This window comes from Schistocerca cancellata, chromosome 1 (genome assembly GCF_023864275.1).
Source record: "Schistocerca cancellata isolate TAMUIC-IGC-003103 chromosome 1, iqSchCanc2.1, whole genome shotgun sequence".
NCBI lineage: Eukaryota > Metazoa > Arthropoda > Insecta > Orthoptera > Acrididae > Schistocerca > Schistocerca cancellata.
In genome coordinates, this window is record NC_064626.1 from 138,518,135 (window position 1) to 138,537,502 (window position 19,368).

Consider the following 19,368-nt stretch of genomic DNA (forward strand, 5'->3'; position numbering starts at 1 on the left):
CATTTTTAACCACTCTGTATTAATAATTGGCTCAGGCATTTTGCAGGTCGTACAGTTATCTATAATGAAGAATTTTCTCACAAAAAAAACCTCACAAGTATCCGGACAGAACTGTATAAGATTTCAGAGTAATACTAAGAGCGCCAGATTGCTTAAAACGTAGAGAAACGTAAAACTATACATTTCACGAGACGCAAAGCATAATATCCTTCGACCAAAATATTAACGAGCCACAACTGTAGTCAGTCGACAGGCGAACGTCTGGGTGTAACAATTTTTGGAGATATGAAATGTATTGACCACATATGCTGAGCTGCACGTTCATTCATAGACTGCGGTTCATTCGTAAGAGGCTAAGAAAATGCTGTCAGCCTACAACGGATATTGCTTACAAACTATCTGTGTGACCCATCCCGCAACATTGCTCAGTTGTATTCAATCTGAACCAAATAGGACTATCTAAATTTATTAAATGTTTACTAAGAAGGGCATCACGAATAGACAAATTATTGTGTGATTCACGTGAGACGCCTGAGGGTAGACCAACAACCGTCATTAAGTGAAGACCTAGCAACACACTTCAGCCACTTAAATACCGCTCCTGTGTTGACCGAAAAGACAACACTGAACTAATTACAGAGCGCACAGAGGCATTAAAGCATTATTCCCACGCTACACACGCGAATAGAAAGGGAAGGAACCCTAGAACTCTGTTCTGTGCTACATTGGGAGTACCCTGTCTTCACTGTGGGTTCCAGGCTATGAAAGATCATGTACACTTAGAAGTAAGAATAATTCTGAAGATCAGACAATTCACTAGTTCTGTCTAAATTCTAGGAGTATGTAAAGGAACAGAAAATATTGATTTTTTTTTTTGTTTATTGGCATTTGCTTATCGTCCCACACACATCCATCAAAGATATGTGGTGCATTATTGACACCTTGATAAGAGTTAATCGTGAATGACCTGTTATGTTTTTGCATAAGCGTTTCGTGTTCAGTAAACAAGAAAGATGTATACTGTACAATATCTAAAAGAACGAAGAGGAAATATTAAGAGTGGAAGACCAAGAACAGTGCTCAGATGAAAAAGGGTGTAACATAGGGACGTAATCCTTCGCCCTACCGTGCAATCTAGACATAGAAGACGCACTGTCGGTAACCGAGAGAATATTCAGGAATCTGAAAACCGGGATAAAAGCGTATCAATGATAAAGAGTCACTGATGGCGTTACTCTCCACACTGAAAGTGAAAAAGAATAATACAGGACGTGTTGAATGGAATACGCAGTCTAATGAGTACGGAATACTGCGTAAACTAAATAAAAATGGAAGTAATGAGTTATAACAGAAGCGAAATTAGCGACAAACAGCAATATTAGGAATCACGAAGTCGACGATATTAGGAATTCTGTTATATTGGGAGCAAAATAATACATGATAGATCAAGAAAGGAGGAATAAAAAGGAGATCAGCGCAGCCAAAAAGTGCAATCCTCATCAAGTGAAGTCTCTTAGTATAAAAATCGGTCTTAATATGTGGAAGGAATTTCTGAGATTGTGCTTTCTAAACACAGAATTCTATGGTAGGTAATCGTGGACTGTGGCGAAATCACGAGAGAAGAGAGTCAAATCGTATGATGTGTGATGTTAAGGAAGAATGTTAAAAATTAGGTGGTCTGGTAAGGTAAGGAATGAGGAGGTTCTCAGCGGAAACAACGAGAAATGGAATATATGGAAGACAGTGACAAGAAGGAACAGGATGGTAGGTCTTGTGTTAAGACATCAGAGAATGATTTCCACAGTACTAAAGGGAACTGTAGAAGGTAGAAACTGTATAGGGAGACAGATATTGGAAAGTATCCAACAAATAATTGAGGACGTTGGGTGCAAGAGATGAAGAGGTTGGCACAAGATAGGAATTCGTGGTGGGCAGCATCGAGCTAGTCAGAAGAGTAATGACTCCCCACTCCACTAAAAAACAGCAGTATGATGGGAAGAAGTATGGCGCTGTATGGGCTCTTCGTGACTACGTTCTCGTTATCCAGTTTTTAGGCTCACTTTGTAACTCAGTTTCACGCGTAGCGCATGGTCAGAATTAGCACAAATCGCTGGCTTAACTGGCCTCGCTCTTAAATGGTTCACGCAACAAAAAGCTCTAAGTCACATGCTGAGATGTCTGAGCTGTGTGTAATATATTTTAACTTGCTGTTAATTCTGAGACCAGCAGAAGTGACACGCAGTGACAGTTGGACGACTGGGAGTGGCTATACCACCCTTTCCAACAGTTGTAATGGCATTCGCATAAAGTGATTTATGGACATCAACGTTAGTCAAAATTAGCTACAAAAACAGTTTAGCGCCATTCGAATACGTATCCAGTGTGGCACGCAGTACTTCACCTCGTATAATGTGTATTCTGAGCCCAGTTCGCGACAGACAAGCAGCGCCATCAGTATCGCGTCTAGGAGCATATTGTTGGTGCAAACAGCAGCCGGCCGGTGTGGCCGTGCGGTTCTAAGCGCAGTTAGCACCAATGAAAGACTGCGCGCAATCGGACTCTGTGAAACAAATTTATGTCAACAATGCCATCTAGTTGACACAGTAATTCATCGATATACTTGCAGTGGCCACATGAATAGTTGGAAGTGGATCCGGGAGCAAATAGCTCTGATTACAAGAACATCCCCTGAGTATATATCGCTGTCATTGATACACAGGCCTGAAGCACGCTATTTCCCAGAAGCAAAAAATAACGCCGTGTACTGGTTGGTGGGAAATTTTGTTAACTACGTCCTTAACAAATTAGGATCCGATAGCATCATAGAGTTCAAGGTACACATGCTGTGTGAGTTCCACAAAATTAGAAGCTGTTCGAATCACAAGAAAAAGTTCGGTAATATGCTAAAAATTGTATTTGAAAGAATGGGCATTGGTTAATATAAAAAAGAACACTGTGTTGACAGTGATGTATTGTAGTTACCTTAAGGATACTATTTAAGATTTTACAATATATTTATGATGTGTGCTTTTTCTACTTCAGAGAGTAGTTTTTTGAAATTTATAAGCTAATGTACAGAACTTATGTGACATTGAGATTGTGTGTCTAATAGTGCCAAACACAAAACATGAAAGGTGCATTATTGGCTTATACTAGAAATTTGGAAATAGACAGTTTTTATAGAAATCTCCTTATCGATTGGTTAAAACCATAAGATTCTATCTGATAAATGTAATATTCAATGGCTGGCACATTGCCCTGTTCATTATTGCAGTGAAAGACTGATTATATAGATCTGATCACTTCAAATACTTAGATTCAATTAATGTCCAGAAAGTGTAGTTGAAAGGCTAGTCAACTTTATTAAATATCTCCTTTCCGCCATTCTCAAGTATTTATGTTTAATTTAATTCTTTCTGGTGATTTAGTCGCTAACACAATCTTCTGTTGTCTTTCCTTTTATGTCAGCGCAATTGAAATGATCAAACCGTTTTGTTTAAATAACTTCATGTATGTATAACTTAGTATGTATTTGGAATGGGTAACATTGTTTTTTTAATAAAGGTATTATAAAAAAAAAGCGCTTCAGTTTGGAACCGCGTGACCGCTACGGTCGCAGGTTCGAATCCTGCCTCGGGCATGGATGTGTGTGATGTCCTTAGGTTAGTTAGGTTTAAGTAGTTCTAAGTTCTAGGGGACTGATGACCTCAGTAGTTAAGTCCCATAGTGCTCAGAGCCATTTGAACCTTTTTTTTTTTTTTTTTTTTGCACACAGCACATGAAACGTTTGACCCCCCCTCGCTGAAACAGCCTCTAGGTCCATTAGAACCGAGGGTCGCAGAACGACTGGCGAGAGATACATCCACCGGTGCTTGATTCCTATAACAAACACCGTCGTAACAGGCCTTGAAGGCCCAGCAGTACTGACCGGCCGCACTCTCATCCTCAGGCCTAAGGCGTCGCCGGATGCAGATACGGAGCGGCACGTGGTCAGCACACCGCTCTCCCGATCGTTATCAGTTTTCGTGACTGGTGTCGCTGTTTCTCAGTCAATTAACTCCTCAATTGGCTTCATGAGGGCTCAGTTCACCCCACTTGCCTCCAACACTCGGTAGACTTGAACGGTGACCCATCCAGTTGCTAGCCAAGCCCGATAGCACTTAACTTCGGTGAACTGACGGGAACCGGTGTTACCACTGCAGTAAGGCCTTTTTGGCTTTCCGTACTACAAAATTTATAACTTCCGCAGTGATACAAGTTTCCTGCTATTATACTATAAGATACGGTTTCCTGTTATTATATGTCAGCATAGTGAGACTGAATGCCGCTCAGCATCTGATGTGACAAGGAAAGCACGTAAGCGGAGCAGAGGTAAATGGGGAATCGGTCCAGTGATTGCACGTGTGACAGGTAGAAAATACCCTGACGTAAGCGACTTTGACAAAGAACAGTCGGGTATGACCTACTGCTTGCGAACGAGCGTCTCGGAAACGTCGAGGATGTTCTACTGTTCGCATGGTTACATCAGCCGAAAGTGGTTGAAGAACTACGAGTAGCCGACAAGGTGTTGGAGAGTCACGCCTCTCAACAGCTGCCAAAATGAGTAACGCACCGTAGTGAAGCAACTTAAATCACTTAATAAAAGCGAGTCTTACGGCTCAAACTGTGTACCAATTACGTTCCTTTCAGAGTATGCTGATCCAATAGCCCCATACTTAACAATCGTATACAACCACTCGCTCGACGACGGGTCCATACCCAAAGACTGGAAAGTTGGGTAAGTCACGCCAATATTCAAGAACGGCAGTGGGAGTAATCCACTAAATTGCAGGTCCATATCATTAACGTCGATATGCAGCAGGAGTCTGGAATATACAGGGTGAGTCACCTAACGTTACCGCTGGATATATATCGTAAACCACATCAAATACTGACGAACCGATTCCACAGACAGAACGTGAGGAGAGGGGCTAGTGTAATTGTTTAATACAAGCCATAAAAAAATGCACGGAAGTATGTTTTTTAACACAAACCTACGTTTTTTTTAAATGGAACCACGTTAGTTTTTTTAGCACATCAGAACATATAAACAAATACGTAATCAGTGCCGTTTGTTGCATTCTAAAATGTTAATTACATCCGGAGATATTGTAACCTAAAGTTGACGCTTGAGTACCACTCCTCCGCTGTTCGATAGTGTGTATCGGAGAGCACCGAATTACATAGGGATCCAAAGGGAACGGTGATGGACCTTAGGTACAGAAGAGACTGGAACAGCACATTACGTCCACATGCTAACACCTTTTTATCCATTATCCATTATTGTTTAATGTAAAGGTAAGTGGCCACTTTACCCCTGCTGTCGGCCAAATCGGCAAAACTGTGCAGCCTGATTTACACCGCCTTGCAACTTTGTGAAAATTGAATTCCTTGAAGTACTTAGTTTGATTCTAAGGTGATTCATCTATTTCGTATTATACTCCAATAGCTGTACATTGTAATCACGTATCTATACATTGCCGTCTATTGCTACTCTGCTTAAAAATTAGGAATACCTTAACGTTGCCTTTTTGTCAGGCACTCCACTAACACATGAAGAGAGCTAAAATAATTACATAGTTGAGTACTGTTGGCGGTCCGCCCCTCGTGGTCTCGCGGTAGCGTTCTCGCTTCCCGAGCACGTGGTCCCGGGTTCGATTCCCGGCGGGGTCAGGGATTTTTCCTGCCTCGAGATGACTGGGTGTTGTTGTGTCGTCTTCATCATCATCATTCATCCCCATTACGGTCGGAGGAAGGCAACGGCAAACCACCTCCGTTAGGACCTTGCCTAGTAAGGCGGTGCGGGTCTCCCGCATCGTTCCCCTACGCTCTGTAAAGAAGCATGGGACTTCATTTCCATTTCATACTGTTGGCAGGTCACTAAAAAAATCTTGGATGATCCAGCCACCCTAATAACGCATTAAAAACTACTCACAACAATTCTATGCAACAACTCGAACTTTTCACAGAATCTCAAAACATGTAGCACATGCTTCTCACTGTGTTAAAATGGATGGGAAAACTTTACGTGAATTAGCTGCAAATCTCTTGTCTGAATATAAAGCACAATCAACTAAAATGTTGCGCACTGTGATCTGCACAGCACAAGCATCACGCATTGTAGGATCTTCTAGCTGGAAAAAGAAGTCACGCACAACAGGGCTACGTAGTAAGTGAGAAGGACTCCATCTCGTATGTGTGGCTGGGAGCCGGTACACCATGGCCGGGCTGTTGACTTTACTTCCATCTACTCTTTTTCCCCCTTCTCATGACTGTATCTGAACAGCGAGATAATAGCATATGAGTGGTAGGCACACGCGCACCTCGGCTACTGCAACTGCTTATCCGTTTCCCTGAATAACCATTCTTCCTGGTGTCCAGCAGAATGACACTTCCTTCTGGCGGCTCTGTACCCAGAGAAGGGACTACTGTACCTGCTACGTACGGGTTGTACAGTATGAAGTACACTCAAGGAGTAAGAACAGGTAAGGAATTACCAGCCGTAACGCATATCATCGCAACATCGGCTTCTAAATCAATGAATTCTGTAGGAAACCAGGTCTCGTCACAACTGCGCGGCCAGCAAAAACAACCGAGCACCCCTGTTAAGGCCCATGTGTGAAGAGAGCTATAAAGGCTGTACCATAATTAGTGGCGTAAACGCATACACATGAAAAGTACACGACACTAAAAACAAAAAAGTCTCGCCAAACATGGGCTCTAAAAGGCATACCTTAAGAGCTACGAACACCTCATCATCTTCTGTACTATGAAACAAACCTCTTTTACTGAACACCACTTCATAGTTCTTGAGGTATGCACTTTGGAGCCTCGTTACTAGACACCTGTCAAAATATGGAAATAAGTGAGCTTGCAGTAGAAGAGATTTGTTTCACGGTATCGAAGATAAAGAAGGGGCCATAGCTAATGCCTTTTTATAGCCCATGTTTATTGAGCCTTTTTGTCGTGTACTTTCAACTGTACACATTTACCCTTTTTATTATGAGACATCCTTTATAGCTGTGGTCCTCATTTAAAATATCGAAAATATTGACCTGATAAAATATGTTAGCATGTAAACACGGCTAACTGTTCGTGTAGTTACTTCGAGGGTAATCCCAAAAGTAAGGTCTACTATTTTCTTACAAGTACAGAACTCTGTTTGTGTGGCAGTTCGTCACATTGTTACGAAGAGTGCTTCAGGCGCTGTGTGTAAACATGCGCACGCCGCGCTGAAGCGCTCAGTCTTGGCTTGGCAGCCGTTGAGAATGGAGCTCCCGTTGGATGTTACCGCCAAGTGCGAATTGCGCGCAGTTATTCGGTTTTTGAACGCAAAGGGCACTGCGCCGATTGAAATCCATCGCCAGTTGACGGAAGTGTATGGTGAGTCGCGCATGGATGTCAAATATTGTGCGTAAGTAATGTAGAGAGTCTTCAGCTGGTCGGACCGAAATTAACGACGAACAAAGGAGCGGGAGACCGTCAATTTCTGAGGAGACAGTGTTGAAGGTTGAGGAAAGCATGCGTGAAGATCGACGCATCACCCTGGTTCCTGAGGTCTCCCGAAGCACCGCTCACAGAATTTTAACGGGATCATTGAACTACTGGAAGGTGTGCCCAAGATGGGTGCCACGCATGCTGACTGAGGACCACATGCGGCAACGAGTTGATGCCTTTCTTCACCACCTTACAGCCGAACAGGACAACTTTCTGGACTCAAATGTCACGGGTGACGAAACCTGGGCATACCACTTTACACCTGAGACCAAGCAACAATCACGCCAGTGGTTGCATCCTTCTTCGCAGCATGGCGGCTGTGGTGTCACCGCCAGACACCACACTTGCTAGGTGGTAGCCTTTAAATCGGCCGCGGTCCGTTAGTATAAGTCGGACCCGCGTGTCGCCACTATCAGTGATTGCAGACCGAGCGCCGCCACATGGCAGGTCAAGAGAGACTTCCTAGCACTCGCCCCACTTGTACAACCGACTTTGCTAGCGATGGTTCGCTGACAAATTACGCTTTCATTTGCTGAGACGATAGTTAGCATAGCCTTCAGCTATGTCATTTGCTACGACCTAGCAAGGCGCCATTACCAGTTACTACTAATACTGTAAAACATGTACCGTCAAGAGCGACGCTCACCATTTATGGATTAAAGTTAAGTATTCCACAGCTACGTCCGTTTTTCTAAAGTCTAATTTCCTTGTCCTGTTCCAGACCTCACGCCAGCCTGCGTGAGCTAAAACTCGTGCCTTTCGGCTTCCTCTAGTACTCGGTGTTGGCTCTCCTGCCAACCCACAACATTGGCGACGAGGCAACACCGCGTTCGTAACTATACTGCCCTGATTTACTTGTGTAATGGCTTCGCCACCATCTCCAGATGTACTGTCCGAATTTTATTGCTTACAGAATCAGCAGACGCAGGCCTTACTGGATGCCCTGGGACAGCTCGTCCAGGGTCAACGTAAGCTGCAACACGATGCGGCAGCCGCCGCTCCACCGCTAACACAGCCACAACACGCAGTTGCACCTACTTTGATGCTGCACTGGAAAGCTGGACGGAGTGGTCACGCCAATTTTGATTCCATCTCGCCGCCTACAGAATTCAAGGTAACGAGCGGCAGCCTTTTTTATTATCCTCCGTAGGGGTGCACATGTACCGTGTGATAGTCAAATTATTTCCCCGACGCGACATAGCAACTCTGTCCTACGAAGAAATTTTGTCTGCATTAGATGCATATTTCAAAGAATCAGTCAATGTAGTTGCCAATTGGTATACCTTCTTTCGTACAAAACGTACGGCAGGTCAGACTAATTGGGTGAGGGTTGCAACCTTGCAAGGCCTTACTAGGGATTGTGCTTTTTAGTGTCAATGTGGACTCCCTTATTCAGATACTATGGTATGTGATGCAATTGCACAGAACGTTTCTGATGTTTGTATACGGGAACAGATTTTGAAACTAGTCAATCCCTCCATTCAACAGGTGATGGACATGGATCAGCTGGACACACTTGACTTTGTTCAGGAATCATTTGAAATGTCGCCACCCGTGTGTCAGGTTAACCGGCCCGCCGGGCGAGCTGCACGGAACAGTAAACAGTCCTTGCACCTGACCGCGCCACTGCCGCCAGGCTTTCAGCCACGTGTACCGTGCCGGCAAGAAAATGCAGTGCTATAATCAAGCCTGCGGTGTGCTACTAGACATTCGCATGAGAATTGCCCGTCACACCAAGCTATTTGCTTTTACTGTAATAAAAAGGACATGTTCAAAGTGTTTGCCAGAAAAAGCTCAGATCGGAAGCTCAAAACCATTCCAGGCCCTTTGCTTCGCGCCGGAATCGAAATCGAACCAAGGATACTCAAGCTCGCGACACTTCGCCCATGGAAATTCATGTAGTTCATTCCACTCTGCCCAGTGGCACTCTCTCTAACAGTCACTGTGTTTGTTCCACAAATAGTGTGCGTCGACGTCGCCGGCACTCCCGTGAAGTCGCAAGTGATTTTGTACCAGTGTCAGTTCACGTTGCACGAGACAGTCGCTCTTGTCGTCAGCAGGACAGTAAACTTTTTGTAGAATGATACCATTCCAGCTCGATACCGGAGCTGCAGTTTCACTACTCAATCACGCCACGTACCAACAACTGGGCGCACCTCCGTTGCGTGCCGCAAATGTTCAGCTCACTAGTTATTCCGGACAGCATATCCCTGTGTTAGGACAGTGCAGCCTTCTTGCAACATACAAGGGACAAACAAAACTTGTGTCATTTTACGTTCTTCGTTCTTCTGCTGCAGTGAACTTGTTTGGTTTAGATTTATTTCAGTTGTTTAACTTGTCTATCGTAAATCAGGTCCTATCAGTGAACCGTACTGTGCCTTCCGCCAGTGTTTCTCGTCTATGTGAGGAATTTGCAGACATTTTTGCACCGGGCCTTGGTTGCGCTAAGAACTATGAAGCACATTTGGAACCGAAAGTAAATGCGCAACCGAAATTTTTCAGAGCGCGCAATGTTCCCCACGCATTGAGTGATGAGGTCGCAAGAACATTAAATGATTTAGAATCATAAGGTGTAATTGAACGTGTGCAGGCTTCTCTCTGGGCCTCACCCTTAGTAATTTTGCAAAAACCTTCCGGAAAATTGAGACTTTGCGTGGAATTCAAGGCAACTGTGAATCCACAACTTGTGACTGCAACTTTTCCTTTGCCCCACCCGGAAGATCTTTTTGAGAAACTGTGCCCGGGAAAATATTTTTCAAAGTTGGACCTAGCAGATGTGTACTTGCAAATACCGGTGGACGCAGAATCCCAGCGCGTCTTGGTGGTTAACACGCATCTTTCGCCAGTTGCAATCGGCGTTGCTTTCTAATACTTGCCTTACGCCATTCGATTCCCAGAAACCCCTTTTGTTGATGGTCGATGCCTCGGATTTCGGGATCGGTGCTGCGCTTGCGCACAAAGATGGTTCGCATGATCGCCCTATTGCCTTTGCGTCCAAATTGCTGTCGTCTGCGCAAAGAAATTATTCCCAGATAGAGAAAGAAGCTTTGGCTCTCGTGTTTGGTGTTACAAAGTTTCATGATTTTTTGTATGGTCGTCCCTTTAGCATCATCACAGACCACAAACCTTTGACATCGCTTTTTCATCCGACCAAGCCTGTACCTCCACGTACAGCGAAGAAATTCATTCGCTGGTCTATTTTCCTCTCGCAGTACCGCTACGATATCTTGTATCGGTCCACTGCTAAGCACGGAAACGCCGATGCGTTGTCCCGTTTGCCTGTTGCTGAGGATAAAGCATTCGATTCTTCTGAGCTTGCTTGCATGTTCATTGATGCGGAAACTGATGACGTGGTCGAATCGTTTCCGATTGATTTTCGTCGTGTAGCTACAGCCACCGCAGCTGACCCTGTCCTTGCCACCGTTTTGCGTTTTGTTGCTACGCAATGCCCCTTGTCCAAGTCCCGGATCGAGGATCCGTTGGTTCGCCGATTTTTTGCTCACAAGGAGAGACTTTTTGTTCGACGTGGTGTTTTGCTGTTGCGTTCTGATAATGATCAGTCCAGGGTCGTGGTCCCACGTTCGTTACAGTCCTCTGTCTTACAGCTTCTCCACCACGGACATTGGGGTATAGTGCGTACGAAACAACTTGCTCGTCGGAAATGTACTTGGTTCGGAATCGATGCTGCGATTACGAATATGTGCTCTTCTTGCATTGCGTGTGCCGAACAACAATCCGCACCACCGCGGCAATTCTTTGCATGGCCGAAAGCCACTTCCCCTTGGCAACGCTTACATATCGATTTTGCTGGTCCATTCTGGAATGCTCGATGGTTGGTTGTTGTCGATTCATTCAGTAATTTTCCTTTTGTTGTCCGGATGTCTTCCACGACGTCATCTGCCACCATCCAAGCGTTGTCTGCTATCTTTTGCATTGAAGGTCTTCCACAGACTATTGTTTCCGACAATGGCCCACAATTCATGTCCGCAGAATTTCAGTCATTCTGCAAGGCCAATGGTATTCAACATATGACATCCGCGCCGTTTTCGCCTTAGTCAAACGGTGCCGCTGAACGTTTGGTCCGGACTTTCAAGTCACAGATGTTGAAATTAAAAGAGTCGCGTTCTCGGGAGGACGCGTTGTTGCTTTTTTTGTCTTCGTATCGCTCTCAGCCCCGAGATGGTCGCTCGCCGGCTGAGTTGCTCCACGGTCGTCCTCATCGAACCTTGATGTCTTTGCTGCATCCGCCGCATCCGGTTCCTATGCAGCGGCAGACTCCTGCTTTTTCTCCAGGCGACGTTGTATTCTATCGCAACTGTCGCGGTTCACGGCGTTGGCTCGCAGGACGCATTCTTCGCTGCCTCGGCCGCGCGATATATTTGGTTTTGGGGGCCTCTGATGAGGTGCGTCGGCATCTCAATCAGCTGCGCCTCTGTCGTCACATGGGTTCTGCCGCTCCCCGTCTGCTTTCAGCGACGGTGCCGTCCGGTCAGCGCCCTGGGGACACATCTACTGGCTCGCCTCATCCCCAGGTGTTACCGACGATCCCTTCCATTTTGCCCCATGGCGACGCGCCGCCGCCGCCTCCGCCTGTTCTCCCGCCGGCGCCGCCGGCAGTGGACGCTTCGCTGCAGCCGCCAAGCGCCTCCCTGGGTCACGCGCCACCGATCGCGTCCCGTGACCAGCCGTCCTCCGCCATGGAACTCTTGCCCGCTCCGGACCACATGGCGTCATCGCCCGTCGGTTCCCCGACGCAATGGAGGTCGACCCTTCAGCGCCTCTTGTCTCTTTACGGGCGCATACACCGCATGTTGACGTGCACCCTGGACTAGGTTTTCAGGCGTTTCCTAGCTCCCCTCGGACCGAATGGCCGGGTGCGGGTGGCACAGCCTCGCCTGTTGTTAGGCTCCCCACCTCATCGCATACGTCAACATGGGGCCCTCTCCACGGCGGGCGGAAGCCTTATCACACGTCCGTTCGCCGATTTGCGGGGGAGGAATGTGGTGTCGCCGCAAGACACCACACTTGCTAGGTGGTAGCTTTAAATCGGCCGCGGTCCATTAGTACATGTCGGACCCGCGTGTCGCCACTGTCAGTAATTACAGACCGAGCGCCACCACACGGCAGGTCTAGAGAGACGTACTAGGACTCGTCCCAGTTGTACAACCGACTTTGCTAGCGATGGTTCACTGACAAATTACGCTCTCATTTGCCGAGACGATAGTTAGCATAGCCTTCAGCTACGTCATTTGCTACGACCTAGCAAGGCGCCATTACCAGTTACTATTGATACTGTAAAACATGTACCGTCAAGAGCGACGCTCACCATTTATGGATTAAAGTTAAGTATTCCACCAGCTACGTCCGTTTTTCTAAAGTCTAATTTCCTTGTCCTGTTCCAGACCACACGCCAGCCTGCGTGAGCTAAAAGGCGTGCCTTTCGGCTTCCTCTAGTACTCGGTGTTGGCTCTCCTGCCAACCCACAACAGCGGCGAGCTGGTATGATATTGACATACAAAAACTGCCACATCGTCTACAAAAATGCATCAACAGAATGCTAAATGTTCAATCTGTAGACTGATATAAACCATTGTAGAAATAGATTGGTCTATGTACTTATTAAAACAATAGGAGATCTCACTATTGGGATTACTCTCGTAAAATGAATCGGCCATTCTGAAAGAAATTAAAATTCTCCGTCCAATGAATGTGGAGAGCAGCTCTGACACCGCTCAAAATTTCAAAAGTTTTCTAACTGTCGTCTCTTCATCGCCAAATCCCGAAGGCATCGCTCTTCAGCGTATAAAACACAAGGCTTTATAACACGATCCATTATGACTGTTACTCGACAACCATTGCATTGAATTGGGTCTTTGCGTCAAAACTTGGTCCGACGGGTACGTAATGCGTAAGTAGAAGTATTTAATAAAACGAATGCTCGTTCTCAACAGCCAAAAAGCACTTCGCGATCCATGATTCAGCTATCTTCAATAACACAAGCAGAATCGAACATAATACTCTAAGCTGCGAACAAGTCAGTATTCCGCAGAGAAAATGAATGGTAATTAAGCCTTATAATTACCAACGAAACACAAAAATCAAGTACTTTTTCCGATACACAGATTAAATAGTAACATGTTTCGAAATCTGTGACAATGCTGACACATATGACGCACAATAGAAGCACGTTAGAAATATCCAGCAAGAAGTTATCTCACAACAAATGGTTCAAATGGCTCTAAGCACTACGGGACTTAACATCTGAGGTCATCAGTCACCTAGACTCAGAAGTACTTAAAAATAACTAACGTAAGAACATCACACACGTCCACGCCCGAGGCAGGGTTCGAACCTGCGACCGTAGCAGCAGCACCGTTTCGGACTGAAGCGCTTATAACCGCTCGGCCACTGCGGTCGGCACCTCACAATAGCCATTACCATTGCGTCATGGGTCAATTCGACGAGTAGTACAGCAAATTTTTCTTGATGCCGAAAATCTATCTTCGTGTCGTAAGTGTCGAAGAAAAAACCAAAAAACAAAAAAAAAAAAAAACTCACGAAGTTCCGACTCGTGAACTTCGAGTGTCTGACGTAACAACATGTGAAAGGTGTGAAATTTTTGTAAGTCCAATACAAGATGACTAAAATTTTACTGGAGGTACATTTCGTGCCACTGTTGGAAGCGATGAGGGCAGTTTATTCACGCACTCTGTCAGTTTGCAGTCTTCTTCTCAGGCCTCACCTGGAGGGCCATTTTAACCATTCACACGCAAGAGCGTGGCAAGTCGGACATGGGAGAACAGAATACATCACTCCTATCGTTGATACGTCTTCCTAAAATTCGCCCATAAAAGAAGTATATCTAACATATCCTCACTGGTACACATGTCTGCGCACAAGAAACGTGCTGAAGTGAGTTTTCGCATGACAGAAGTCAAACGACACACAACACATTTCCTGCTAGACGTCAGTGTATGCAAGTAAACAGCCGAAAGGTTTAAAATCCGACGCAGCCTGCCATGATAACCTCGCTGCTGGTGACTCCTCTCAGTTTCGGCACACTTTTAGGATTTATTTTCGAACAGTAATGTTCTGAAATCCATGGGTCAACGTGATCATGTAGATGATATATGTCATGTTATGTGAATGCACCATGTAACTGATTCGCTTCGCTGGGCAGTGAATCAACTACCTCTAGTGCGGAAGCATAATACCGTCCGATGTCCAGCGGGAATCTAAAACTAGAGAGAATGGAGGACATGGATGGATACTGCGGACTGGTGGCATTGGATGGGAATGTGTGTTGTCGGGGGAGTCTGTCGAGATGGTCTGTGCATTTGTGAAATCCCGGTTTTCGCGTTCGCCCGCATCTCGTGGTCGTGCGGTAGCGTTCTCGCTTCCCACGCCCGGGTTCCCGGGTTCGATTCCCGGCGGGGTCAGGGATTTTCTCTGCCTCGTGATGGCTGGGTGTTGTGTGCTGTCCTTAGGTTAGTTAGGTTTAAGTAGTTCTAAGTTCTAGGGGACTTATGACCACAGCAGTTGAGTCCCATAGTGCTCAGAGCCATTTGAACCATTTGAACCGGTTTCGAGTTCCGGCGCAGCACACAGTTTCACTCGTTGTCGTTGATTCCGCATAGAGTCAGATGCAGCTAATATCTTCAGTTCCTTCCCTTCCCTTTCCCCTCTCACTCCTCCACTTTCAGTTTACATAGTATATATGTCTTGAATTCCAAAAGCATTTGACTAAGTATCACATCACGTTTATTGAGGAAACTGAGACCGTACTGGGTATCAAACGAAATTTGAATCGGTCTGAGTACGTAACGTTTTATCTTGGACTGAAAGATGTCGACAGATGTCGGAGCAGAGTACCACAGGGAAGTGCATTTGGGCTCTTACTGATTGTATTGTATATTAATAACCTACTGGATAATACTGGTAGTGACATCAGTCTTTTTGTGGATGATGCAGCTATCCAAAATTAAGTACTATATCAAAATTGGTAGAAATATCCACAGGGGTCTTGATAGTAATTTCTTCTAAAACTTTAGAAATGTAAAACTATGTCTTGCACAAAACGTATAAAATTTATTTCCCATGACTACAATATCAATGAGTCATAACTGGAATCAGTCAACTTATACACACACCTGGATGTAACAGTTTGTGAGGGTACTGTATGCAATGATTATACAAGCTCACTCGTTGTCAATGTTGTTGACTCACTCACGTTCCTCGGTAGAGTATTGCGGAAATGCGTCAGTCTCGAATGGAGATTGCCCGTGCGATTTACGTTGCAAGTGGAAGCCACGACATTGGGATCACAGATTTACTTCAAACTTTGTACAGATTTAGTAGGCCATTAAAACAACATAATGTGAGAATAGAAAGGTGACAATTAAGAGAAAATTGCGACAGACGTTTAGCGCGTCTATTATATGCTCTCTGTATCAGATTATGTGCGTAGGTGCCTTACAGCAGGATCCACGGTGGTCGGTCGAGTGGTTAACATTCGAGCTTTATAAGACGAAGGCGTTAGAAGCGATGGTTTGACTCCCGATGAAACGTAGTAATTTAATTTTTTCATCACTGGTCATATTGTTTCAATTATATGACATTTGAGAGGTAATATAATGAAAAAAACATGCGTATTTGCATGAAGTTTCAATTTATGTTCCCCGTGTCTGTGTGACAAATACCATCCTGCAACGTTTGATGTCGAGAACACACTCAACGAGTAATTGTACATCACCCTTGTGATATGGCACTTCGTGACTTGCTATATTACTTACTGTGAATAATGTCGTTCGCATTATTATTTATCGAGGTTTGACTAGGACTTCCCAAGCCTGTCCCTCGTCCTTGAAAATTTAATTACAAATAGTAAAGAGTCATATAACACTTCGTGGAAAAGCACGTGGTTTTTTCATTATATTGCCTCTCAAATATCATATAAATTAAATAATGTGACCAGTAATGAAAAAATATAGATTAAATAATAAATATTGGCGATATTCGAACCTTCGACGCGTCCACGACCTTCTAGCAAAACGTTAACCGTAACCACTTGACCAGAAAGACTTTTTACGACAGGCCTCTACGCACAGATGCATCAGTTACATAATAGACACGTAAAACTTCTCTTGCGATTTTCTCGAAATTGCCCAATAGTGCAGCTTACTACTTGATCGTTATTTTGTTTTAACGGCCTACTAAAGCTGTACAAAGTTTGATGTAAATCTCTGATCCAGACGTCGTGGCCTCCCCTTGTTAGAAAATTGCAGAATTGTGTGTGACCAATATCAGATAGCACTAACAGGAAACATTGAACTTGTACAGATGGGGCAACACGAATGGCCACAGGTTTCTTCTTTCGCTCCGATATGCTCTAAAACCATAGCTGGCAGAATGGCTTGAGGGGGTACCCCCACGGAAGCCTACGTGCTAAGTTTGGAGACTAAATACGAAGTGACAAATCCCCAAATGTACTGCCGTCTCCAAGCATCGGAACCGTACAAACTGTGTAGACAAGACACACTTAATTACAGAACCCACGGAAGTGTTTAAGTAATCATTCTTCCCGAGTGCCATAAGTGAATGGAACTAAATGAAACTCAGTTAAACAACTCAAATGGGTGTACTCCCTGCCATGCGCTTCGCAGTAATTTACAAAGTAAGGATTTAAATATAAACACTCTTTTCAATTTACTAGACGCGCCACTTTATAAAATTTAAAATAACGTTAGAACACGTGTACAACCCTCTTTTAAAATGTTTGCTCTCTGTTGATACAACAGTTGATATTATTAATCATACAACAAAATTACGTGGCCGTCTGTGTACTACTATTAGCAAGAAACTGCCTTTCGATATCTTTAAATTGGGGATACGTTTGAATTATTCGCTGCTTTGACATTTAGACACACTATACGTACACACAGACACGGGCGTTATGTCAGTGTAGTGAAATCAGTAAACACAGAATCGTCATTTATCTCTGGCGCTGACCAGAGAAAGCACTTACCTTATAGGATAAGGTGGCTCCACGCCGTACACATTCAGTCTCTCTGCGAAAGCCATCAAGATAAGCACCACACACAACGACGACATCTTGCCTTCGCAGCAGCTGCGAAATGAATTCCGAACAGCTAATCAACATCCTTCCTTTTACGTGTCACTTTCCATTTCAGAAGAAGAGATGAACTCACCGTAATATAAAGCTCAAGCAGACAGATCGCTGAGGCGAGTAGGTCCGGGAGCTACGGCTGCATTTGTTTCTTCCCCTCGGTTACCACGGAAACATCCACGGCTTATATAAACAAACTGCAACTCTCGAACTTCGTTTGTTTCCCAAAGGCCCGTACTTTCTTTCGAGTATGCAGACTTATTAACATTCATTTGTAGTTGAAGTACGGGTCATCTTTCAATGAAGAAAACTTGAATTTTACTTTTTAAGTCCACGTTTACAAATACATGTGTGTGTGTGTGTGTGTGTGTGTGTGTGTGTGTGTGCACGCGTTCGCGTGTGCGCCCGCAAGCGTGCGTGTATGAAAGAAGTAACACAACTGGGTTTATAGCTTTAAATTTAAATCAAAATCTACACCCATACTCTGAAAACCACTTTGATGTGCGTGGCAGAGAATACTTACTAATATTGCCCTACATATTAGCGTTTCTGCGTTCGATAAATTTTAGTGTCTGATTACACTTAAAGCTGAGAGGTGAATAGGACACCAACGTTGCTGCTCATTCCGTTCAAGTAATGCAGTCAGAGAAAAATTACTGCTTAAATGCCTTTGTGAATGCTATGATTAATCTCTGTGTGGTTACTGTGGGAGTCATGCGTTCGGGACCGTAGCGTATTACCATTCACTGAGATGCCAACGCTCACGGGATAGCGATATGCTCGTATACACATGGCGGTAGTATCGCCTACATAAGGTATAACGGAGCAGTGCATTGGCGGAGCTGTCGTTTGTACTCAGGTGATTCGTGTGAAAAGTTTTCCGACATGATTGTGGTGGCACGGCGGGAATTAATATACAGGGTGATTCAAAAAGAATACCACAACTTTAGGAATTTAAAACTCTGCAACGACAAAAGGCAGAGCTAAGCACTATCTGTCGGCGAATTAAGGGAGCTATAAAGTTTCATTTAGTTGTACATTTGTTCGCTTGAGGCGCTGTTGACTAGGCGTCAGCGTCAGTTGATGCTAAGATGGCGACCGCTCAACAGAAAGCCTTTTGTGTTATTGAGTATGGCAGAAGTGAATCGACGACAGTTGTTCAGCGTGCGTTTCGAACCAAGTATGGTGTTAAACCTCCTGATAGGTGGTGTATTAAACGTTGGTATAAACAGTTTACAGAGAATGGGTGTTCGTGCAAAGGGAAAAGTTCTGGACGGCCGAGAACGAGTGATGAAAATGTAGCACGCATCCAGCAAGCATTTGTTCGCAGCCCAGGAAAATCGACTCGCAGAGCTAGCAGAGAGCTGCAAATTCCACAATGAACTGTATGGAGCGCCACTACATTGGCACTTATCTGTCCGTAACTACCTGAACGTCAACTACCCGAGGCGATGGATCGGCCACCAGGCAGCCCGTGACAGAGCACTTCATCACTGGCCTCCAAGAAGCCCTGCGATTTTTTCTTATGGGGGTATGTTAAGGATATGGTGTTTCGGCCACCTCTCCCAGCCACCATTGATGATTTGAAACGAGAAATAACAGCAGCTATCCAAACTGTTACGCCTGATATGCTACAGAGAGTGTGGAACGAGTTGGAGTATCGGGTTAATATTGCTCGAGTGTCTGGAGGGGGCCATATTGAACAT

General features: G+C 44.8%; 1 protein-coding gene across 1 annotated transcript in view; it reads right to left on the reverse strand.

Moving 5' to 3' along the window:
- The window catches only part of LOC126102086 (chymase-like), a 66,893-nt gene extending 49,247 nt beyond the window's left edge, over positions 1-17,646 (reverse strand). The window contains exon 1 of the mRNA XM_049912325.1: positions 17,561-17,646. Coding sequence (XP_049768282.1) covers positions 17,561-17,646 — 86 coding nt within the window. The remainder of the gene's footprint in view (positions 1-17,560) is intronic.
- Positions 17,647-19,368: the final 1,722 nt, after the last annotated feature.